This window comes from Petromyzon marinus, chromosome 11, assembly GCF_048934315.1.
Source record: "Petromyzon marinus isolate PM22_M1 ecotype Great Lakes invasive population chromosome 11, UKy_Petmar_22M1.pri1.0, whole genome shotgun sequence".
NCBI classification, from domain to species: domain Eukaryota; kingdom Metazoa; phylum Chordata; class Hyperoartia; order Petromyzontiformes; family Petromyzontidae; genus Petromyzon; species Petromyzon marinus.
In genome coordinates this window covers 720687-745244 of record NC_133677.1, presented here as the reverse complement: position 1 = coordinate 745244, position 24558 = coordinate 720687, and the positions used below count along the sequence as shown (strand labels likewise).

Sequence of the window (24558 nt, the reverse complement as noted above, 5' to 3'; positions counted from 1 at the left end):
GTGAGGTGGAGGGGGGGTTGAGGTGTGTGTGTGGTGGGTGTGAGTGTGAGTGAGTGGAGGGGGGGTGAGTGTGTGTTGTGGGGGTGAGTGTGAGTGAGTGGAGGGGGGGTGAGTGTGTGTGTGGGGGTGAGTGTGAGTGAGTGGAGGGGGGGTGAGTGTGTGTGTGGGGGTGAGTGTGAGTGAGTGGAGGGGGGGTGAGTGTGTGTGTGGGGGTGAGTGTGAGTGAGTGGAGGGGGGGTGAGTGTGTGTGTGGGGGTGAGTGTGAGTGAGTGGAGGGGGGTGAGTGTGTGTGTGGGGGTGAGTGTGAGTGAGTGGAGGGGGGGTGAGTGTGTGTGTGGGGGTGAGTGTGAGTGAGTGGAGGGGGGGGTGAGTGTGTGTGTGGGGGTGAGTGTGAGTGAGTGGAGGGGGGTGAGTGTGTGTGTGGGGGTGAGTGTGAGTGTGAGTGGAGGGGGGTGAGTGTGTGTGTGGGGGTGAGTGTGAGTGAGTGGAGGGGGGGTGAGTGTGTGTGTGGGGGTGAGTGTGAGTGAGTGGAGGGGGGGTGAGTGTGTGTGTGGGGTGAGTGTGAGTGAGTGGAGGGGGGTGAGTGTGTGTGTGGGGGTGAGTGTGAGTGAGTGGAGGGGGGTGAGTGTGTGTGTGGGGGGTGAGTGTGAGTGAGTGGAGGGGGGGTGAGTGTGTGTGTGGGGGTGAGTGTGAGTGAGTGGAGGGGGGGTGAGTGTGTGTGTGGGGGTGAGTGTGAGTGAGTGGAGGGGGGGTGAGTGTGTGTGTGGGGGTGAGTGTGAGTGAGTGGAGGGGGGGTGAGTGTGTGTGTGGGGGTGAGTGTGTGTGAGTGGAGGGGGGGTGAGTGTGTGTGTGGGGGTGAGTGTGTGGTGGAGTGTGAGTGAGCGGAGGGGGGTGAGTGTGTGTGGGGAGTGTGAGTGAGCGGAGGGGGGGGTGAGTGTGTGTGGGGAGTGTGAGTGAGCGGGGGGGGGGGGGTGAGTGTGTGTGTGGGGAGTGTGAGTGAGCGGAGGGGGGGGTGAGTGTGTGTGTGGGGATGTGAGTGAGCGGAGGGGGGGGTGAGTGTGTGTGGGGAGTGTGAGTGAGCGGAGGGGGGGGTGAGTGTGTGTGTGGGGAGTGTGAGTGAGCGGAGGGGGGGGTGAGTGTGTGTGTGGGAGTGTGAGTGAGCGGGGGAGCGGAGGGGGGGGTGAGTGTGTGTGGGGGTGAGTGTGAGTGAGTGGAGGGGGGGGTGAGTGTGTGTGGGGTGAGTGTGAGTGAGTGGAGGGGGGGTGAGTGTGTGTGTGTGGGGAGTGTGAGTGAGCGGAGGGGGGGTGAGTGTGTGTGTGGGGAGTGTGAGTGAGCGGAGGGGGGTGAGTGTGTGTGTGGGGAGTGTGAGTGAGCGGAGGGAGGTGAGTGTGTGTGTGGGGAGTGTGAGTGAGCGGAGGGGGGTGAGTGTGTGTGTGGGGAGTGTGAGTGAGCGGAGGGGGGTGGGTGTGTGTGTGGGGAGTGTGAGTGAGCGGAGGGGGGTGAGTGTGTGTGTGGGAGTGTGAGTGAGCGGAGGGGGGGTGAGTGTGTGTGTGGGGAGTGTGAGTGAGCGGAGGGGGGGGTGAGTGAGCGGAGGGGGGTGAGTGTGTGTGTGGGGAGTGTGAGTGAGCGGAGGGGGGGTGAGTGTGTGTGTGGGGAGTGTGAGTGAGCGGAGGGGGGGGTGAGTGTGTGTGTGGGGAGTGTGAGTGAGCGGAGGGGGGTGAGTGTGTGTGTGGGAGTGTGAGTGAGCGGAGGGGGGGTGAGTGTGTGTGTGGGGAGTGTGAGTGAGTGGAGGGGGGGGTGAGTGTGTGTGTGGGGAGTGTGAGTGAGTGGAGGGGGGGGTGAGTGTGTGTGTGGGGAGTGTGAGTGAGTGGAGGGGGGGGTGAGTGTGTGTGTGGGGAGTGTGAGTGAGTGGAGGGGGGCTGAGTGTGTGTGTGGGGAGTGTGAGTGGGAGGGGGGGGTGAGTGTGTGTGTGGGGAGTGTGAGTGGAGGGGGGGGTGAGTGTGTGTGTGGGGAGTGTGAGTGGAGGGGGGGGTGAGTGTGTGTGTGGGGAGTGTGAGTGGAGGGGGGGGTGAGTGTGTGTGTGGGGAGTGTGAGTGGAGGGGGGGGTGAGTGTGTGTGTGGGGAGTGTGAGTGGAGGGGGGGGTGTGTGTGTGTGTGTGGGGAGTGTGAGTAGAGGGGGGGTGAGTGTGTGGGGAGTGTGAGTAGAGGGGGGGTGAGTGTGTGGGGAGTGTGAGTGGAGGGGGGGGTGTGTGTGTGTGGGGAGCGATAGTGTAGCGGTTAGCGCGCTGCGCTATGAACCTGGCGACCCGGGTTCGATTCCCGCTCACGGCCAACACCAGTGACGATTATCTGAACCGGTCCCGGGCCTCCCCTAGGTCAACTCAGCCTCAAATGAGTACCTGGTGCGGTGTGTAAACATCGTCACTAAGAAGACAAAGGCGGTCGGGCGTGGTACTGGCCACCCACCCCCTCGTGTACCGTTCCGGCCTTCATAGGTGCTGCTCGCTAACAGCACTTGCCCCTACAGTCTGTTAAGGCTATACGGGGGATCTTTGTTTTTGGGGAGTGTGAGTGGAGGGGGGGGGTGTGGAGAGTGTGAGTGGGGGGGGGTGTGGGGGTGTGTGGGGTCAAGGGTGAGTGGAGGGGGGGGGTGTGTGGGGGTGTGTGGGGTCAAGGGTGAGTGGTGGTGCCCTCACCACTCAGGTTGCCGTCCGCCATGAGGTCCTGCACGCGGCTCACGGCGTCCTGCAGAGGCGGCACGGGCGCACGTGTCACTACTCTCTACTCTACTCACTACTCTACTCACTACTCACTACTCTACTCACTACACTACTCACTACTCTACTCACTACTCTACTCACTACACTACTCTACTCACTACTCTACTCACTACTCTACTCACTACTCTACTCACTACACTACTCACTACTCTACTCACTACTCTACTCACTACTCTACTCACTACTCTACTCACTACACTACTCACTACTCTACTCACTACACTACTCACTACACTACTCACTACTCTACTCACTACTCTACTCACTACTCTCCACTCTACTCTCCACTCTACTCTCCACTCTACTCACTACTCTATTCTACTCACTACTCTATTCTCTACTCACTACTCTACTCACTACTCTAGTCACTACTCACTACTCTACTCACTACTCTACTCACTACTCTACTCACTACTCTACTCTCTACTCACTACTCTACTCACTACTCTACTCACTACTCACTACTCTCAACCACAGCTACTGCTCTGCCTAATATTACTGCCACTACTAACTACTACTACCCGCGAATACTCACTACTACTACTCACTACCATTAACCGCAAATGCTACTCACGCCTACAAGTCCCTGCCATTACTATTCACGACTGCCACCACCACTTTGTTATTCGCGACGACTACTGCCACTCGCTACGATGACCATTCACCACTCAACGCTCCTATTCGTTCACGTCCATTTTTCACCGCTGCTATTCCCTGCTGCTGCTGCTGCAGCTCTCACCTGTGTCCTCATGGCGAAGTGCGACGCCAGGTCCTCCATGAGCACGACCTTGGACGCCTGCACTTAACACACACGTACGCACACACGGGCATCCACACATGAAGGCGTGCGTGGTGTGGCGCGTGTCACGTGGTGTATCGTGTGGCCGTGTGAACAGAGTGCAGTGTGCGGGAGGGTCCAAGGTAAACTGCCTTGACAGTGCACGACCGTGCTCAGGTAGAGTGTGGTGGGCTCCGCGAGTGCGTGACGCCGACGGGATGTCACCGAGTGCCTGACGGAGAAAACTGAAGACCCAGGCTGCTGCAGTGTCGTCACAGCCTATGGAATTCAGTTCTCACCGCCCGGCACCCTCTCCACGCGTACGTATGCGTGTGTCTTTGTGTGTGACAGTGTGTGTATGAGAGCCTTCGACACTTCACGTGGCCTCAAAGTGCACCTGGCCTGGCACAGGCGCCGTGGTGATGTCACCGTCACTTAGTGGCGAATGGCGGGTGTGTTGGTATTGGGGCGGTCGTGTAGTGGTTAGCGCGCTGCGCTACGAACCTGGCGACCCGAGTTTGATTCCCGCTCACGGCCAACACCATTTACAATTATCTGAACCGATCCTGGCCTTCCCTTAAATCGACTCGACCTCAAATGAGTACCTGGTGCGGTATGTAAACATCGCTCACTCGTGAGACAATGTGGTGATAGCAACCCACCCCCTTGTGTACTGTGCTGCCCTTTATAGCTGCTCGCTAACAGCACTTGACTCAAAAGTCTATGAAGGCTACACAGGAACCTTTGTCTTGTGTAGGTATGTGTGCATGTGAGCGTATCGGTGTGTGCGTGTGTCTGTGAGTCCATCACCTTGATGAAGTCGATGAATTCCTGCAGCTGGTTCTGGGACTGTTGAAACACGCACAGCACAACCGTTATGCGTGCGCCGCTCACTCTCTCGATCACTCACTCGCTAGCTCACACACTCGTGCACTCATTCGCTCACTCTCTCAATTGCTCACTCCGCTACTCGTTAGCACTGACACTGTCATCGCCTCTGCCCTCCCTCTCCACCAGCATGTACTACTGAGACCCACCGCTAAAACAGCCCATGTGCTGCCAAGTTCACCACCGCCTCTAGCCTGCGTCCCCCGTACACGGAGCGCACTCCCCACGGCACGCGTGACCGACACACACGGCCACGCGGACTCACCATTGCTAACACAGCCCGTGCACTACCAGGTTCTACCAGGCTCACCGATTATGTATATGGTACGAAAGAAGTTCAACATACATCACTGCTAACAAAGCACGTGCTACGAGGCTCACTGCTGAAGCAGCCTGTTCTCAACACAGCGCACAACCGGTGTCCACCACCAGTCCAGCAGTCCCCCCCCCCCACTATGATCCGGCGTGACCTCTCACCTCCTGCTCGGTGGCCTCATCCAGCATGCCCTCCTCTTCCACCACAAAGGCCGCCCTGAGCTTCAGGTACTCCTCCTGCTCACGCCTCTCCTCCTCTTCCTTGGCCCGGAGCGCCTTCTCGGCCTGCGAGCGGCACGCGGCACGACGGCCCCGTCACCCTCCCGTCCATCGCGGGGTTTCGTCAGCCCCCCGATAGGGGGATCCAGCGGTCCCTGCCCCGCCGCGCCGCACCCCCCACCTCCCCCCACTCCCTCGACGCACAGCGGCGTCCGCTACTCGAGGAGGAGGAGGCGGCAGTGGACGGAGCGCATCGTCGTAGGGAGAGCGGGGCCGGAGCCGGGCCTCGCCTGTCCACGTTTGTCTCTCGCTGCTCTACCTCGGGGAGGGGGCGACGTGGCCCGAGACTCGAGCGCACGGCCACTTCCTCGTTCGTCCGGTCGCGACCATCCCGATGCTCGCACGCACCGGCTCAGTGATAATCATAACGCGGCGGAGGCGGCCAGACCCTGGGGTTTTATAGAGGTCCTCGATTTGCATAGCAAGCAGATGGGAGGGGGGGACCGGTGGGGAACTAAAACATTTCCCTAAAGGAACGCCCACTTCCCCCCCATCCCTATCCCCCACCCCCTATCTCCTACACTCCTCTTCTACGGTATGGTGGGGGGAGATCACATGAGGGGAACGGGGCTGCTAAACTAAGGGGGGGAGGCTGTCCACCACAATTGCAATTAGCTGCCCCCCCCCACATTGTGAAACGCTGGAACGCTACAGACATCGTGGGGCGCTGTGCGGTCGTGGTGGCAGAGGGCAGTGCGAGAAAACCCCCGCCTTCACTGCCCCCACACACCGACTGGCGTGGTGAAGTATGGACAAACATCCCTCGCAAGGCATGGAGGAGGAGGGGGTGTGGAGGAGGCTCTCATCCAGAAGTGGACAGGCCACCCGTCCGTGTGTGCGTGGCCTGGTCGTGGCCGGGGTAAGGTGTCAGGTGAACCAAGCTGGGGCTCGGTGGTCACGATGCGAGTGTGGCGGGCGGGGGGGGGGGCAAGGTGACCTTACGCAGGGGTCACAATGGGAGGGTCGGTGGGGGCAGCTGGGACCTCGTCACGGCACCCCGAGCGCACTTCCACTTTCTGTTCACGAGGCGGTGGTGTGGGTGTCGCCACGGCCAAGGGCACGGAGGGGGCCCCTCGTGTGTGGGGGGTTGTGTGTGGGGGGTTGTGTGTGGGGGGTTGTGTGTAGGGGGTTATTTTGAAAAACGGGAAACTCGGGCGATTATTATAAAACCATGGCCGCTGTTATTTCGTTTTTGTTCAGTTTTTTTTTCTTTCAGGCCAACTGTGAATTTCTGGGAAACGAGGAGAGGGTTTCCCGTCAGTCAGCGTTGCGCAACCACGAGCGGCAAAACCACGCACAGCCGCGACGAATACTAGCGCCGCCGCAGCGTGCGAACAGCGCAAGCACCACGTGACACACCATGGATGCACAACCACACACAACCGCAATGGGCACAACCACACGCGGAGCTACAAGCACACACACGCGGAGCTACAAGCACACACACGCAGAGCTACAAGCACACACGCAGAGCTACAAGCACACACACGCAGAGCTACAAGCACACACGCAGAGCTACAAGCACACACACGCAGAGCTACAAGCACACACGCAGAGCTACAAGCACACACGCAGAGCTACAAGCACACACACGCAGAGCTACAAGCACACACACGCAGAGCTACAAGCACACACGCAGAGCTACAAGCACACACGCAGAGCTACAAGCACACACGCAGAGCTACAAGCACACACACGCACATCCTGCCCCTCCACACGCCAGGATAAATCAAGATTCTCATTCTGACCACCACCACCACACAACAGCGTTCAACACACCTCCCGTGCACACACAACCACAGTCACGCAACCGCAATGCGCAACAACTCAAAAGAGACCCTACACGAACACACAAACACCACGACGCGTGGGTCACCACGACCACACACAACCTCTACAAGCACAACCACAGAACTGTGCACAACCGCCAATAAGATAAAGATCCCCTGTATAGCCTGAAACAGTCAACACAACCTCAACAACAACACCAACAACCGCCATTCACCACTAAGTGGCAGTGACTGTGCCAGGCTATGTGCACACAACCACACACAATCATACATTCACGTACAACCACACACAATCTCGAATACAACCAGAGCTACAATGAATACAACCACACACACCACCACCGAGCACACAACCCCAAGCACACAACCCCAAACACACGCCCACCAGACACCCCGTGTAGTCTTCTTAGACTGTTGGGGCAAGTGCTGTTAGCGAGCGCCCGTGAAAGCGGGCACGGCACACGAGGGCGTGGGTGTCCAGCACCACATCCGCCCGCCTTTGTCTCCCTAGTGCCGAGTTTATACACCGCTGCAGCTACTAATTTAAGGCTCAGTCGATCTAAGGGAGGCCCAGAACCGGTTCGGACATTCATCACTGTGAGCGGGAATCGAACTCGAGATACCGGGTTCGTAGCGCAGCGCAGGAACCGCAGCGCCACCGCTCCGCACGCCAAGGCACACGTCGCACCAAACGTGGCTCCGCCATGAATTTGGCCAAACCCCACGTGGGAGCGTTGCAGGTGCGGAGGGCTGCCGCTGGCGAGGGAAGCGCTGCTGTGGGCGGCAGGGCCGAGCTCGCTCGCATCCCATCAACCCGAAACCCCGCGATTGCAGAAGTGAAGAGTGTGCGAGTAAGCGCCAGCGGGCAACGCTCGGCCACAAGCGAGAAGCTGTGGGCACCAGCTTTGCCGGGATCAGCACAACGCCCGCGGATGGGGGGAGAGAGGAGGGGCGGGGGCAACGGCCCAGCTGTACGCCACGACGGCGCTGCACTTGTTTTTCCTAAAGCGCGTCCCGCCGTGTGTCCCGCGGCGCTTCGCCCGCTCGGATCCATTCTAGCGCTGGCCGGGATTGTGAAGGGCACCGCGTGTGTGCGTGCGTACGGGTGTGTGCGTCGGTATGGGTGCGTGCGCAAATTTATTATTTTCAAATTATAGACCGAGGGTCCATGCAGCATGAGCGGAACTTGCGAGGCACAAACACGACGTGGGAAAGAGACCGCAATTCTGAACCGGAGTGCCTGGGATCAAGAGGAGATCTGGGCTGTTGAGGCTCTGACGGTCAGGCCAAGGCTGCTAGTCGGGCCTCTAAATAATTCACCGATTCGTAACGCACAGACACACACCTACACTCAAGATACGCACACGCACATCCAAGAAAGAAGCTATTATTTAAAAATATGCAAATTATATCCAAATAATTTCTGCTCAATGAAGCATACATGGAGGTCTATGGCGAGGTCTATGGCGAGGTCTGTAGTGAGGTCTGTAGTGAGGAGGTCTGTAGTGAGGTCTGTAGCGAGGTCTGTAGCGAGGTCTGTAGTGAGGAGGTCTGTAGTGAGGTTTGCAGTGAGGTCTGCAGTGAGGTCTGTAGCAAGGTCTGTAGCGAGGTCTGTGGCGAGGTCTGTAGCGAGGTCTGTAGCGAGGTCTGTAGCGAGGTCTGTAGCGAGGTCTGTAGTGAGGAGGTCTGGAGCGAGGTCTGTAGCGAGGTCTGTAGCGAGGTCTGAAGCGAAGTCTGTAGCGAGGTCTGTAGCGAGGTCTGTACTGAGGTCTGTAGCGAGGTCTGTAGTGAGGAGGTCTGTAGTGAGGTCTGTAGTGAGGTCTGTAGCAAGGTCTGTAGCGAGGTCTGTAGTGAGGTCTGTAGTGAGGAGGTCTGTAGTGAGGTCTGTAGCGAGGTCTGTAACGAGGTCTGTAGTGAGGTCTGTAGTGAGGAGGTCTGTAGCGAGGTCTGTAGTGAGGTCTGTAGTGAGGTCTGTAGCGAGGTCTGTAGTGAGATCTGTAGTGAGGTCTGTAGCGAGGTCTGTGGCGAGGTCTGTGGCGAGGTCTGTAGCGAGGTCTGTGGCGAGGTCTGTGGTGAGGTCTGTAGTGAGGAGGTCTGTGGTGAGAAGGTCTGTAGTGAGGTCTGTGGGGAGGTCTGTAGTGAGGTCTGTAGCGAGGTCTGTAGCGAGGTCTGTGGTGAGGTCTGTAGTGAGGTCTGTAGTGAGGTCTGTAGTGAGGTCTGTGGTGAGGTCTGTAGTGAGGAGGTCTGTAGTGAGGAGGTCTGTAGCGAGGAGGTCTGTAGCGAGGTCTGTAGCGAGGTCTGTAGCGAGGTCTGTAGCGAGGTCTGTAGCGAGGTCTGTAGCGAGGTCTGTGGCGAGGTCTGTGGTGAGGTCTGTAGTGAGGTCTGTAGTGAGGTCTGTAGTGAGGTCTGTGGTGAGGTCTGTAGTGAGGAGGTCTGTAGCGAGGAGGTCTGTAGCGAGGTCTGTAGCGAGGTCTGTAGCGAGGTCTGTAGCGAGGTCTGTAGTGAGGAGGTCTGTAGCGAGGTCTGTAGCGAGGTCTGTAGCGAGGTCTGTGGCGAGGTCTGTGGCGAGGTCTGTGGCGAGGTCTGTAGCGAGGTCTGTAGTGAGGTCTGTAGTGAGGTCTGTAGCGAGGTCTGTAGTGAGGTCTGTAGTGAGGAGGTCTGTAGTGAGGAGGTCTGTAGCGACGTCTGTAGCGAGGTCTGTAGTGAGGAGGTCTGTAGTGAGGTTTGCAGTGAGGTCTGTAGTGAGGTCTGTAGCGAGGTCTGTGGCGAGGTCTGTAGCGAAGTCTGTAGCGAGGTCTGTAGCGAGGTCTGTAGCGAGGTCTGTAGCGAGGTCTGTGGTGAGGTCTGTAGTGAGGAGGTCTGTAGTGAGGTCTGTAGCGAGGTCTGTAGTGAGGAGGTCTGTAGTGAGGTCTGTAGCGAGGTCTGTAGTGAGGTCTGCAGTGAGGTCTGTAGCGAGGTCTGTAGCGAGGTCTGTAGCGAGGTCTGTAGCGAGGTCTGTAGTGAGGTCTGTAGTGAGGTCTGTAGCGAGGTCTGTAGCGAGGTCTGTGGTGAGGTCTGTAGCGAGGAGGTCTGTAGTGAGGTCTGTAGCGAGGTCTGTAGTGAGGTCTGTGGTGAGGTCTGTAGTGAGGTCTGTAGCGAGGTCTGTAGCGAGGTCTGTGGCGAGGTCTGTGGTGAGGAGGTCTGTAGTGAGGTCTGTAGTGAGGTCTGTTGTGAGGTCTGTAGTGAGGTCTGTAGTGAGGTCTGTGGCGAGGTCTGTAGTGAGGTCTGTAGTGAGGTCTGTGGCGAGGTCTGTAGCGAGGTCTGTAGTGAGGTCTGTAGCGAGGTCTGTAGCGAGGTCTGTAGTGAGGAGGTCTGTAGTGAGGTCTGTAGCGAGGTCTGTGGCGAGGTCTGTAGTGAGGTCTGTAGCGAGGTCTGTGGCGAGGTCTGTAGTGAGGTCTGTAGCGAGGAGGTCTGTAGTGAGGTCTGTAGCGAGGTCTGTAGTGAGGTCTGTGGTGAGGTCTGTAGTGAGGTCTGTAGCGAGGTCTGTAGCGAGGTCTGTGGCGAGGTCTGTGGTGAGGAGGTCTGTAGTGAGGTCTGTGGTGAGGTCTGTAGTGAGGAGGTCTGTAGTGAGGTCTGTAGTGAGGTCTGTAGTGAGGTCTGTAGTGAGGTCTGTAGTGAGGTCTGTGGCGAGGTCTGTAGCGAGGTCTGTAGTGAGGTCTGTAGCGAGGTCTGTAGCGAGGTCTGTAGTGAGGTCTGTAGCGAGGTCTGTAGCGAGGTCTGTAGTGAGGAGGTCTGTAGTGAGGTCTGTAGCGAGGTCTGTGGCGAGGTCTGTAGTGAGGTCTGTAGCGAGGTCTGTAGTGAGGTCTGTAGTGAGGTCTGTAGCGAGGTCTGTAGCGAGGTCTGTGGTGAGGTCTGTAGTGAGGAGGTCTGTAGTGAGGAGGTCTGTGGTGAGGTCTGTGGTGAGGTCTGTGGTGAGGTCTGTAGTGAGGAGGTCTGTAGTGAGGAGGTCTGTGGTGAGGTCTGTGGTGAGGTCTGTGGTGAGGTCTGTGGTGAGGTCTGTAGTGAGGTCTGTGGTGAGGTCTGTAGTGAGGAGGTCTGTAGCGAGGTCTGTAGCGAGGTCTGTAGTGAGGTCTGTAGTGAGGTCTGTGGCGAGGTCTGTGGCGAGGTCTGTGGTGAGGTCTGTAGTGAGGTCTGTGGTGAGGTCTGTAGTGAGGAGGTCTGTAGTGAGGTCTGTAGTGAGGAGGTCTGTAGCCAGGGTGCGGGAAGGTGCGGTGGCATCTAGAAACTGGTAGGACGCGTTTTGGCGCCTTGCACCTCATTTGCTTAAGGCCTTGCGCTGTCGCCCGCGCGGTCACGAGGATTGTTGGCATGAAACGGGGCGGCCAAGCGAAGCCACAGCTAGGCTGTCGCCCTTGACGGGAAACCCCAAACCTTGTGGCGCGCACCAAGATGCGGCCCCGCTTGAGGATCCCGCCCGGTCGACGGGGTGCACCACGTGCGGCGCGCGGCTCAACCAGCGACAAAACACGGCCGTGACCACCTCCGGGAGTGCCAGGGCAGCTCGCCCTAGGGGTGCGGTGAAGCTTCTCCCCAGGCTACACTTGTTCCCGCCAAAATAACCGCGCAGAAGAGATGCCTCCTTCACGCAAAAGTTTTTTTTTTTTACATCCCACCAGCCACAAGGCCTTCTGGGTTGTGCGTTGGTTTGAGCACTAAAAATCACTGCACCGGTTTAGATATTCAGTGCCCCGTCAGCAGAGTCAAGCTGGGCTCGACAATTCTGTACAAGGGCCGTCTCTGTTGATGAGAGGTGCCCAGGGCGCCGGCTTGTTTTCCCTGCTTGAGGTCACCGTCCCACCGGCTCACTCCCCACCGTCCGCACGCATGGACGGATTAACACACCCCCGCCGTACCGCTCCTCCGTCGTGTGCCGTCGCTGAAATATGGAATTGCCTCTCCCAGTCGCGCGCGCTCTGCCCCTGTTAAAAGTCCAGGCTCGATGCCTTGCTCCTCCCCCCTACCTGCGAGAGACTCCTCTCTATAACACAGAACTAACTGGACAGGTTTGTTTCGTTTAACCAGGAGTGAACTCAAGGAACCAGGATATAATCTAATTTGCAAGTGTGAGTGAGTGGGCGAGTGTGTTGTGACCTGCACTGTGCTGAGTGGGTGAGTGTACGTGTTGTTTTGACCTACAGTGTAGTGAGTAGATGAGTAAGTTAGTGTGTTGTTGTGACCTGCAGTGTGGTGAGTGGGGAAGTAAGTGAGCGGGTGAGCGAGCGGGTGAGTTTTTTGTTGAGCCCTGGAATGTGGTGGTGGTTGAACAGTCTAGAAGACAGGAAGCAGTGCGTCTGGTGTTCATTCCGATTCATGTGATGCGCATGTCACGCTGAGCGGCGTTTCATGATTCTGCCAGGTTTAGTAGATACTATATATGAATGAACTCTGTAAACTGCAATTGTGTGGGATCGACGATACAGCGATGTCATGAGTCTAAGCGATTTCCTTCTCACACGAGCCTGGAGGCGGTGCGCATCTTCCTGTTTATAGCCCCGCGCAGCCAGCGGTGGAAATTCTACATTCCTGTGGCGGCTATCGATCAGAGAACCACTGTTAACTTTCTTACTCAATCGATGAACTCGGCAAGGGAGGGATGATGATGGGCTGAGTCGACACCCCCACCCCAAACCTGGAGTCAAACTCACACGCCCCGCCCAGCCGCGAGGAGCCGCTCACAGCGACGGGAGCGCGACAGTAGAATCGCGCGTGACTTTCTCTCAGATGTATTTTTGTCGTCAAAGTCCACACGCGGACGGCGAACAAGCCCCAAGCACGCCGCCACTTCCTCTAAGTGGACGCTGCCGGGAAATCAGATTGTGGCATCGAACCTTTGGTGTCTTGGAAAAGCTCGATCGCCCGCGGTGTTGCTCGCATGTAAACAAACTATTTTAATCGACGGCCTCGTTACAAACGCGCGACGCGTCCTCAGGTCACGCCCGCACGTGGACAAGTTGACGCTCCCGGCGCGCCGAGTGAAACCTCGGACATCGCACCGGGCTACACGCGGAATGCGGCTATTGTGTCGTTTAGGGATAGTGTAGTTTACTTGGGGATATTGTGTCATTTATTTAGGGATACTGTGTAGTTTATTCACAGATGGCCGCACGATTCATTGTTAGGAGTATTATAGTAAAGGACGGTAAAAGTGATCTTCATATTTAAATTGTCAGGGGCTGCCGCCAAACACGAGAAACATGGCAAACTTTGCGATGGCCACGCGGCACGATCATGGGATGGCGCCAATTTTTAGAGCGGCAGTTTTAAACGGCTTGGACGGCCGTGTGACGGCCGTGTGATGGCCGTTGCTGTTGATGTATGTGGAGAGGTCCTGTGTAACTTCCTACTGCGGTTCGAGACTCCAATTACAAACCCGTCACAGTCTCGGCCCGTGTGTTGGAACGGCCTGGACACCGCTTGTTACAGTGTCCATGCCATTGACTGACACAAGCATTTATGCTTTCATCCACTTAGTCGCCTATTATTTGACAAACATTCGCTGCTACGGAGAGACACTACACCAGAAAACGCATGCGATTCTTCTGTGTTGGCAGTGGTGCACAATGCACGCAAAAAAAAAACTTAACACATTCGTCACGAACACTGTGGTCCATAACAGAAACAAGATAACCGAAGTTTTGGGAAATGGCCCTTCATCTCTGATATATCCCGGCAAGCCAAAACTCCCGGCAGCCCACCACCAGAGGCTCTGTGGGCCACCGCGGCCCTGTGGGCCGACAGTTCAACAACTGCGTTCTATACGAACGCCGACACCCGTACGTCGAACATCGCTCTCGTATTAAGAGCGGGTGGAGAAAGTGCCATCCTCTACTGTGTGCAGACCAGAGGTCACTCCAAGAAACGGGGATCTCAAGAGGCAGCTCTGCGACATTTGCTTCCATGGGCCGTTCTCTAACATTGGCAGAAAATAGAAATATTTTTTGGTAACGAAAGACGCTGACACCGCCAGACAGAGCCGCCCCTAGGGTACGACGAATTGGGGCGACCACCCCGGGCCCCGCGCTTTGGGGGGCCCCGCGCTTCGGGGGGCCCCGTGCTTCGACATCACGCTGTCAGATGTTATGCTTCTGGTTTGGTATAAAGGAATCTGATGGGGGGGCCCGTACAGTGGGATTTGCCCCGGGCCCCGCACCACCACCCCCGTAGGCGGCCCTGCCGCCAGATGCTCGCGCCTCGCCCGTCTGCGGTCCATCTCGTCGTCGGCGAACGAACGAATGCGGGCGAGCAGCAGTCACTCGGGTGAGCAGTCACTCACCTGCCGCTCCTCACTGTCACGCTCCCGCGCCTCCTCCTTCTTGCGCTGCTCGTCTCGCGCCGCCTCCATTCGCCGGCGTTCCTCCCTCTCTGCCTCCTCCGCCTGACGGAGACACGCACAAACACGTGTACACACACGTGTACACAAGCATGTGCACATGTGCACGGGCATGCACACATGCCTGCACACATGCCTGCACCCATGCCTGCACAAAGACAACCACTCCCCCGCGTGGTAGCCGCAACACTACCATTCCCCATGGACACACACACACGTGTATACAAGTACATGGACACACACACACGTGTATACAAGCACATGGACACACACACGCGTATACAAGCACATGGACACACACACGTGTATACAAGCACATGGACACACACACGCGTATACAAGCACATGGACACACACACGTGTATACAAGCACATGGACACACACACGTGCATCCGCCCATGTGTACGCATATAGAAGTGAGACAGGAGAGGAGAGGTGGGAGGGCACAGCGAGGGTGGTAAAGTGAGATGAGAGGAAAGCAGAGGGAGACGAGAGGGGAGTAGAGGGAGCGGAGTAGAGGCAGATGAGGGGAGAGTATGGGGAGAGGAGAGTGAGATGAGAGGGGAGTAGAGGGAGCGGAGTAGAGGCAGATGAGGGGAGAGTAGGGGGAGGGGAGAGGAGAGTGAGATGAGAGGGGAGTAGAGGGAGTGGAGTAGAGGCAGATGAGGGGAGAGTATGGGGAGAGTGCAGTGAGATGAGAGGGGAGTAGAGGGAGGTAAGAGGGGGGTGAGAAGGGAGGAGGGTTCACACCTCTCTCTGCGACTTCTTCTCCTGCTTCATCTGCAGCTTGCGCTGCTTCTTGGCTCCGATCTTCCCCCCGCCCACCTCCTCCTCCGAGTCCCCGGAGTCGCCCTCCCACTCGGCACCTGCGCACGACGCCCGTCAGAGTTGCTGAGCACAGGCCCAAAACGTCACGGAGCCAGCAACAATCGGCACCATTGACGTTGCTATAAACAAGAGTGGAATTGAGCAAGGTTATGTATTATTAGAGCTAGGGGTAAAGAGCCGATGGGAGGGAATTCCCAAGTGGAGCAGTGCGAGGGAAGACCCAGGGAGAGGAGTGAGGTGACCTGCAGTGGTGTGAGAGGGCGATTGAAAGGATGCGTGAGCGAGTCGGTGAATGGTTGAGAGTGGTGTCTGAACGAGAGAGGCTGAGTGGGTGGATGAATGAATACGTGGGCGAGCGAGTGTTTGACCGAGTGGGTGAGTGAGTGAGCGAGTGGGTTGTTGTGACCTAAAATACGGTGGTCGGGTGGGCGAGAGAGTGGGCGATTGATCGAGTGGGTGAGAGAGTTGTTGTGACCCGCAGTGTGGAGGAGCACAGTGTGCATGAGACGAAACAGTCGAGTCTGGTCGACCGAGTCCCTTCACATGTGGTGGCGAAGGGTCCGACACGCGAGTGGCCGACGAAGGCGCGAGCGGGCGGCAGCGCTCACCGCCCTCATCATCCCTGTGCAGCTGCTGCTGCTGCTGCGCCAGTCTCTGAGCGTCGCGCCGGTGCCGAAGGTTGCGGACTCGACGCGGCTCCCCCGGCGCCCGCTCTTCGTTGGCCGCGGCGCGGGGTCTGGTGCCGGCCGCGACCGGCGCCTGTGCTCCATCCTCAAGCTCTGCGGCGCCACGACACGGGGGGGGGGGTGTTCGGTGGTCAGCGGATTAATACAGAATCACCAAGAGAGGAGGGCGGCTGACTCTCTCCTGTCTAGAAAAAAAACCCCATAATCATAAAAGAATAATCGCGCAGGCTGTAAAACGTAATTGTCAAACACAGAGAAAGGTGTAAATAAAAACACGGCCATTTGTGCATTCTGCAAAAAACCCATCAGCATTTCATGAACAACTGCATTGTGGTCATCTTGTCTGAAATCGACATCAAAATAAACGTCAGAGAATGTGGCTGACAGCAGCAATGACGCTGCGACTCGTCAGCACAGCCGAGTGACTAATGCTCACTGCTGTGAAGTCTGCCTAGGGAAACCATCTCTCTCTGTGTAGTCGCCCATCCCCGCACCAATGCGCCCCATTGCATTGGCCAATGCCAAAAACTCTCGCATCTCTAAACCACGGCCGTGGCCTGCCACGGCCGCAGACACCTGCGGTCACTGCGGCCACGCGCATCGGTCACCTGGTCCCCCGAGGGCCCATCAGGCCCCTCCTGTGCGTGCCTCAGCTGCTGACGGTCCACGCGCAACCGAGCCCAGAGTCCTCCGTGGTCATCCCCACATTGCGCTCACTTCGGCTGGCGGTCGCCGTTCGAAGCGGACTGCGACCCTCCGTGACCCGTGGATCAAACACATCGCTCGAGACGGCGGAGTACGGCAGCGAGAGCAGTTTATGCGAACGCCGTCGCAAGAGGCCACGCGTCTGGCGCGACGATGATCCCCATGGGGCCACGTGGCTGCGCGTCCACGTGGTCCGCTCAGCCGTGACCCCCCCCCCACTGCTCTGAACCCCTCGAGTCCACGTGATATTGTTGAACGCAGCGAGTCAATTGGCCCCTGTGCGTATCCCCATATTGAACCCTTAGTGAACCCAGTGGATCACTGCGGTCCGTATGGGTTTCTCTAGGGCCCTGTGGGTTCCTTACGAACCCTACGGGTCCCTGTGTATCTCTGGGGGTCCCCGCTAAGTCCCGTGGGTCCCCTGTTACTGTACAGTACTGTAACATCCCACATTGAACTCGGTGGTTCAATGCGGTTCCTCCCGAGTCTCTGCAGGATGGGGCCCCTATGGACACCCGCGATGACCCCCGGCGTGAGATCCCCGTGGTGCCCTCACCGGGCCCTCGGGCACGGCGCTGCCACCGCAGCAGCAGCAGGAAGAGAAGCAGCAGCAGCGAGCCGACAGGCAGCGCCACCCACAGCGGCAGCGCCTCCATGTCGAGCCCCGCGCGCCAGTCACGTGGCCCCGGCCCTGACGGTACATCCGGCGGAAACGGAAGTCACGATGAGCTAATTAGTGTCATTAACGTGCTGGTAACACGTGGGACCTTTACCGTATCACATGGGTGGGTTTTTTTCAGTTTCAGTTTATTTTGGTATAGCCCTGTGAGCCATTCGGCTCTTGAATCGGGTGCAACCACAACAAACAAAAACACGAACAAGAAAAATATCTTAAAGTGACTATGTGACTGTGCAAACAGAAAATCCATGAAAAAAACAGCAAAATATTCCTGAAAAAAGCACCGTACACCAACGCTGTGTGCAAATAATCCCCAGTGGGATGCAAGTCAAACAACAACAACCACAAGAAAACTTAGATTAAGGCCATCAGTCTAACTCCGTACTATAACATAACAAACATGTCCAAACCAAAAAACTTTTTCCAAATCACGAAAAAATAAAGCCATAATTGCAACGTAACAGTGATCACAGGGACTGTGACCGAATTTTTACAATAAACTACATAAATAACATGTAACACCAAATCCTAGAGCCATAGCTGGCTGCATGAGTTACTCCACAACAACAGAAGCATCAGTCGGAGTATCAAATTTTTCAATGCACCTTTAAGATCACGCTAAATCAATATACAGATAATACTTTGCAGCGTCATCCGGAGCGAAACATTTTATTTTACGCCAATGAATAGCAGTGGCAGCTATGGGTGTACACCTCCTCTAGAGCAGTTTTGAGAGAAGATCTCATTGGTAGCGATTCAAGTTGCAGTTTATTGGCAATAGCATTCCAGACCCTGGGGGCATCAATAGCAAAGGCCCTTCCTCCAGTTTTTGTACGGCAATAGGGAATGCGAAGCTGGTAAATGAGCGAAGACCTGAGGTCAAATTTGTTCTTTGAAACAGAGAGGAGATCCAGCAGGTAGTCTGCGGATTTTTTTGTAAGTACATCGTGAATAAATAAGATCTGGTGCACAAGCCGTCGAACATTGAGATGTTAAATTTGACCCAATGTAGAGATCACAGTGGTGAGTCCTATATGGGCAGTTCAATGTAAATCTTAAGGCCGAGTGATAGATGGAATCAAGCTTCTTCAGTACAGTACTTGGGGCTGATTTATACACGATGTCACAGTAGTCAAGTAGAGGCAGTATGGTAGCTTTTATAAATTCCAAACGGAACATTGTGGGGAAGCAGTGCTTGTGTCGATACAGAAAACCAATTTTTATTTTTGTCTTTTTACCAATATAATCAATGTGATCATCAAAATTCAGTTTTTAATCCAGGATGACCCCAAGATACTTATAGATCTTGACTTGCTCTATTTGATAATTATTTAAGGAATGTAATTGGGGAAAAATAACTTCCTGCTTTAGTCCTGGTGAGAAGCATAGCACCTTGGTTTTGGAGGTATTCAGGACGAGTTTAAGAGCAACTAGCTGATGTTGTAGTTTGTTGAAATCACCCTGTAGCTTAGCAATCACGTCATCCGGAGAGCGGCCAGCAGTAATCAGTATCGTGTCATCTGCAAAAAGATTTACCCTGGAATGATCCAGGTCAGTGCCCAAGTCATTGACATAAAGAGAGAACAAAAGAGGGCCGAGGATGGAACACTCTGGAACCCCTTTTGTTATCTTAACACCGTTTGACCTCCAACCATCTGTGAATAGAGTTTGGGTGCGAGAAAAGAGGTAATTTTGTAACCATTTATCTGCGTTTTCGGAAAAACCGAGGCAACTTAGTTTATTAAGCAGGGTGTTGTGGTCTACTGTATCAAAAGCTTTGGCCAGGTCTAGAAAAAGACAGGCACAGTACTGCTTATTATCAAGGCTACTGTAAATGTGATTCAGAGAGTCTAATGCAGCAAATTTGGTGTTGTAGTTTTTTCGGAACCCAGATTGTTTTAGATGTAGTAGATTGTTGGTGGACAGGAAACTGCTAATTTTGTAGGTCAATAATTTTTCAAAAATTTTCATCAACGGGGACAAAATTGAGATAGGTCGGTAGTTATTTGGATCATCTTTAGGGCCCCCTTTGTGAAGTGGACGGACATAGGAATATACACAGTGTATCACGCGTTCGCGTGATACTCTGTGCATATTAAAGATCCTTGGCTGTGTCGGATGGTGGTGGGTTTAACGCCACATGTATATATTTACGCGATCTAACCCACACAAGAACATAACCTGTATTATGGACGAGATTGGTCGCGAAAGCCGACGTGTTCAACGTGAAACACTTTGTGATAATTATCGCACGAGATAAAGGCGCAGCCCTGCAATGTCCCTGCCCGTACCACTGCTCCACCGCCAGAGGGCGCTCTGTGGAGGGCGCTCTGTGGAGGGCGGGCGGGGGTCACCCCCCACCCACCTGCCCCCACCCCCGCCGCTCCTGACAGGTTCGCGGTTCGAACCGTCCAGTCTGCCCTGGTCACTGCTGCTGCGTGGTATTGATCAAAACGTACTGCGCGCCGTCTCCTGCACGGTCCACGTTAAAGACCCCGCGACGTCGTTCGGAACGCGCAAGCCGCCGTGTGCCCGTGTCACGGTCCAAATTCGACAAAATCCCCCCCCGCCCCAAACAGAAATACCCGCAGATGACTTCAGTCGGCGTCACACGAAGCAACGTCGCCCCCTACCGGGTGACTACGACGCGTCTGTGAAACACAGCGCCTGCTGGTCCTGCGACGCCCTCGCCGCCAATGTTGGTGCCGCCCGTGGAGTTGGTCATCTCAGGGAGACCAACTCCGTGACCGCCGCGCCGAGCGGGTCTCAAGGGAGTCTCGGCGACGCCAACTCTGCACCGTCGTCTGCAGCCGCGAGGCGTCGACTCTCGCCGTGCACGCGGCGCTGTGGCCAGCGGCGCACGCAGGCGACTTCGATACCGGCACGGTGGCTGCCCGTGCCCGCCGCGTCCCCCCAGCACAGCAAAGACGCCCGCGTGGTTGGCACCCGACTGGGCCTTTTAGCGGACAGCTGGTCGCGATGATGGGCACGTGTCCGCATGGACGTGCCGATGTCTGTGGCGTTAAGCCGGGGACAGGAGGACCGAGGGTCCCGGGTGGTCATCGACCCAGCGTGGGAGCGTCATCCGCGCGGTGTTGACCGCTCGCTCTCCGCGGGAGCAGGGGCCTCAGCGGTGCCCGCGATTTGCGATGCCGTGACAGCTGCCTGACGGGTGCTGTCCGCTCACCGGTGCCATTTAAAGTCGACACATTCCACGTCGCCATTCGGAAAGTGTCCCTCACATCTTGGTCTGTGTAGCGGCATCGCGGTGATGACCGTCCCCAGGGTTCGGGCTATACCCCACCATGTGCCGAGCTACGCCGTCTGTCGGAACCTCCGTGATCGGTAGGCCGAACTGATCTGGCATGGTCAGGGGCTGACACTCTGGGGCTACTACGGAGACACTCGTACTCGGTATCTGCTTGAATCAAGGCCGTAATTATAATATATTGGGGAGGACACATCCCCCCCAATATATCCAATACATTATGCTCAGAATGTCCCCCCCCAATATATTGCTATAAAAATATTAAAAAGTTATAATTGCGATGCTATGTAAATTAAAATAATTTTCTAAACCTTGGCCACAATATCTTGGCTTGTCTTCATATAAATCAATGCATATATTTATATTCTTGACTTTACCAAGAATATGAATCCCTGCAGTCACGAAAGCTTTAAATCAAAAGCATAGATTTATGTTTATATGATTGTGGTTATGGTTGTACTTTATTAATCCCTAATTTCAAACATTACATACAATTAAACAAGAAATGGTAAAAAAGTAAAAACAGAGCAAAGTAATACAATACACTATCAGACATTATTGTAAAAAAATAAAAAGTCCATCCCGTGTGTTAGTGAATTTTTAAATATTTTAGGCAGGAAATTAGTTTTCAAATTTAGATATTTTTCTGGGTTGGGACCCCCAGACCCCCTGGAAGATTTGGTCCCCCCCAATGTTGACTCCATGGCTACGGCCTTGGCTTGAATAATAAAATGTACAAAGTTATTACGAACGGGTTTTGCCCGTGACGATGTCTCGTTCTTGGTTGTTCCTCCCTTGCGCGTGAAGCTTCAGGTCGGCCGGATGAAGACGCGAGGCGATGATGTTTGTGCGTCGCTCTGAGGCTCCCGTGATCCGTAACAAAGCATTCACACCCCCCCCCCCCGCGAAGTCGAGTTGACTCAGGGAACAAAGCGCGCGGCGATGAGAGCCGTGATGATGTTAAGCTGTGCCTGACATCGCTTTCCACGTGCGTGTGTGTTTACTCACACATTAGCCCATCGTAACAGGACTATAGTGCAGGCCCGCAATATTTATTATGTTATGATGGGTGCTGTGTGTGTGTTGAACTTCTTTCGCACCGTACGTAGTCAACCGTGCTAATCGGCGGTGATGGGAAAGGACAACAAACTAAACACAAAAATCAGTTGTAAAGAAAATAGTTTTAAATATAGATGATTTAAAAGTGCATAGCTCTAGTGGCTTTTTAATACCGGAAGGGAGAGCGTTCCAAACGGCCGCAGAAGCTCGTCTGAAATCATGCTATATCATGACCGTGTTTGTTGGGTAATGTTGTGATGATGGGTTCTTCTCATCTATAGATTCTTGTTGGCATTGGCCAAGATAGAGGGCCTGCATAGTGTGGATGTGGAGATTTCACTCCCACACCACGATGAGCCCCATCGACTCGCCTCCACGCGCTTCGTGTCATCATCATTAGCAACATCAACAACGTAAACATCATCAACAGCCCGTGCGCTCCGTGTCATCATTAGCAACATCAACAACGTAAACATCATCATCAACAGCCCGTGCCAGTATCAAAAACATGAATACAATTATCGTCATCATCGACACATCAATCCATCACCATCAGCAGCATGTCAATACATGATCATAATCACCATACTCCGTGATCGTCAACATCATCTTCATCATCATCATAAACAGCACCCGATATATTATCGTTAATACCCCAATCCATCATCATCAACACCAGTACCCAACTCATCATCACAGGTCACAACCACATCATAATCACCATCACACCAGTCCACCACCATCATCATCACAGCACCCAATATGACATCATCATCACAATCGTCACTGTCATCACACTCGTGGAGGACTTCATGCCAGCACACGCAGCTCTTATCGCATGACCCACGCTGTCTGATACAACTCTGCATATTTGCCCACGATAACAAAACGGAGACTTCAAAGTTACGGCTAGGAAATCCATGACAATGGAATGGTAGCTAAGTGCACAAATAAGTCCCCTACAAAGTAATAACCCCCTTTTCAGATGCCTTCCCCTACCCCGACCACACAAAGCAGAGGGAGGGGGGAGGGGGGCTTCCTTGGGGGTCTGCGCCCCACCGATTCTCTCCCCCCGCCTTTCTCCGATCTCCCACTCGAGCCGCTGTTACCTGGTGTCGCCTGGTGTCGCCAGGTAACCACATGCGTGCGTGCGTGAGTCACGCGCAGCGGGGGGTCGGAGCCGCAGGTAAGGCGACGGCGAGTCGAGGTGTTTCGACTCAGAGCGTGAGAGAAGCGGAGAGGGCGAGGACGGCAGCAGGTCGGGGCGAGTGAGTCGACTCCGCGTCTCGGCGCGAGGAGGAGGAGAAGAGGAGGAGGTAAGCAGCGGTAGGCGAGGGTTGTGGGGGATAGAAGGTGAGAGGAGGCCGAGAGAGGAGGTTGTTGACGAGGTGGTAGGGAGGAAGAGGAGAGGAAGAGGTGAACCATTTGCCCGTCACTCGGAGAGACACGCGTGGGAACGATTGTTGACATCGGGGGCCCAGGGGGACACGTGTGGAGTAGCCAAGGGGGTTCGTGTGGAGTAGCCAAGGGGGTTGGTGTGGAGTAGCCAAGGGGGTTCGTGTGGAGTAGCCAAGGGGGTCCGTGTGGAGTAGCCAAGGGGGTTCGTGTGGAGTAGCCAAGGGGGTTCGTGTGGAGTAGCCAAGGGGGTTCGTGTGGAGTAGCCAAGGGGGTCCATGTAGAGGAGCCAAGGGGGTCCGTGTGGAGTAGCCAAGGGGATTCATGTGGAGTAGCCAAGGGGGTCCATGTAGAGGAGCCAAGGGGGTCCGTGTGGAGTAGCCAAAGGGGGGCTCTGCGTGTGGTTGCGTGTGACCGCGATTCTCTTGATAATGACACCTCATGTGCCCCTCCCCCCTCTCCGCGCACAGGTCCCCAAGACCGAGAACCCCCTTTCTTCCGAGGACCATCGCGGCCACTCCGATGCGCGTCCCCACGCTGGCGGGGTGAGCGACCCGCGGCGTCGGCCATTATGTTCCTGGCCGGCCCTGCTCCTATTCTCACGCCACCTCCCGTCCAGGGGCACAACTTCGTGAGCCGTCCTCTGTTCTTCCCGGGCGCCGCGTGGTCGGACCCCAGCGCCATGGAGACCTTCCATCACTTCCACCACGGAGGACGCGGCACCACCACCTCGCCCTCCTACTCCTACTCGTCCTCCATCCCGCCCCATTACCCCTACCAACACGCCTACCCCTACATGCACCCCGGCGCTTATTTGGCCCCGTACGTCAACCCGTACGTCAACCCGTACGCGTACCATCAACACGCGGCAGGCTACTACGCCGGCTATCCTGGCACGTTCGGGCTTTACTACAACCAGCAGCAGCAGCATCATCATCAGCAGCAACATCAGCATCAGCAGCAACATCAGCAGCAGCATCACGCCCAGAACCTGCAGCATTGGCCCGAGGGCGCGAGGCTGAGCGGGGAGCTGCGCTTCGGGGAAGTGGCGCGGGTCCACGCCGGCAGCGAGCGGCGCCCGCTGCCCGATCTCGTGCTGGCGGACCTGCGGCGCGTCTACGGCACCTTCCCGCACACCGCCTTCACCGTCAGCCGCAGCGGAGGCGAGTTCCTGGTGCACGGGGAGCCGCGCGTGGGGCCCCAGGAGTACACCGTGGAGCGACGCGTGCTCAGGCCCAGCCAGAGCCCCAGCGGCAGCAGCAGCAGCGGCGGAGAGAGCGACGGGGGTCGGAGGGGGAAGAGGAAGGGCAAGAAGGGGGCCAGGCGCTAGAACGAGGGCGGCGAGGGACGCGGGGGAGGTGTGGTGGTGGTGCCGGGGCGAGTCTGTGGCTCCGTCTTGCCCGGCTGTCGTAGGAGATTCCATTGTCACCTTCCCGGGACAGTCCGGGAATTTGTTTTTGTGTGCCACGGGTGGCAGACGGTCTCGGCCTGGTCCTGGCCGCACCACGGCCTCGTGCCGGCCTTCATAGGTGCTGCCCGGTAACAACACTTGCCCCTGTCTGTCAAAGGTTATGCGGGGGGGGGGGGGGGTTGTCTTTGTTTTATCTACGAATATGCAAATACTGTATACGTTTGGGAATAAAACGAAATAAATGTTTACAAAAGGACAAATGTGTGCACGGGTGATTTGCTATCTCTTGTAGTGTAATGTTTGTTTGTTGAACTTCTTTCGCACCGT

At 55.9% G+C, this 24558-nt stretch overlaps 2 protein-coding genes across 2 annotated transcripts in view; one reads left to right on the top strand and one right to left on the bottom strand.

Moving 5' to 3' along the window:
- Positions 1-17132, bottom strand: part of DDRGK1 (DDRGK domain containing 1) — a 17999-nt gene extending 867 nt beyond the window's left edge. Inside the window, exons 1-8 of the mRNA XM_032952503.2 lie at positions 16976-17132; positions 15637-15807; positions 14951-15066; positions 14143-14244; positions 4924-5046; positions 4369-4407; positions 3520-3576; positions 2697-2745 (exon numbers count right to left, since the gene is read on the bottom strand). Of these exons, the coding sequence (XP_032808394.1) occupies positions 2697-2745; positions 3520-3576; positions 4369-4407; positions 4924-5046; positions 14143-14244; positions 14951-15066; positions 15637-15807; positions 16976-17075 (757 nt within the window). The 5' untranslated portion in view covers positions 17076-17132. The remainder of the gene's footprint in view (positions 1-2696; positions 2746-3519; positions 3577-4368; positions 4408-4923; positions 5047-14142; positions 14245-14950; positions 15067-15636; positions 15808-16975) is intronic.
- Positions 17133-22659: 5527 nt separating this feature from the next.
- On the top strand, positions 22660-24550 carry C11H10orf95 (chromosome 11 C10orf95 homolog). Its single transcript, XM_032952504.2, has 2 exons — positions 22660-22741; positions 23291-24550. The coding sequence occupies exon 2, from the start codon at positions 23392-23394 to the stop codon at positions 24148-24150; it is 759 nt and encodes a 252-aa protein (XP_032808395.1). The 5' UTR covers positions 22660-22741; positions 23291-23391; the 3' UTR covers positions 24151-24550.
- Positions 24551-24558: the final 8 nt, after the last annotated feature.

Excerpts from the sequence above, each read along its gene's own strand:
- C11H10orf95 (XM_032952504.2), top strand. The coding sequence starts at position 23,392 with ATGTTCCTGGCCGGCCCTGCTCCTATTCTCACGCCACCTCCCGTCCAG.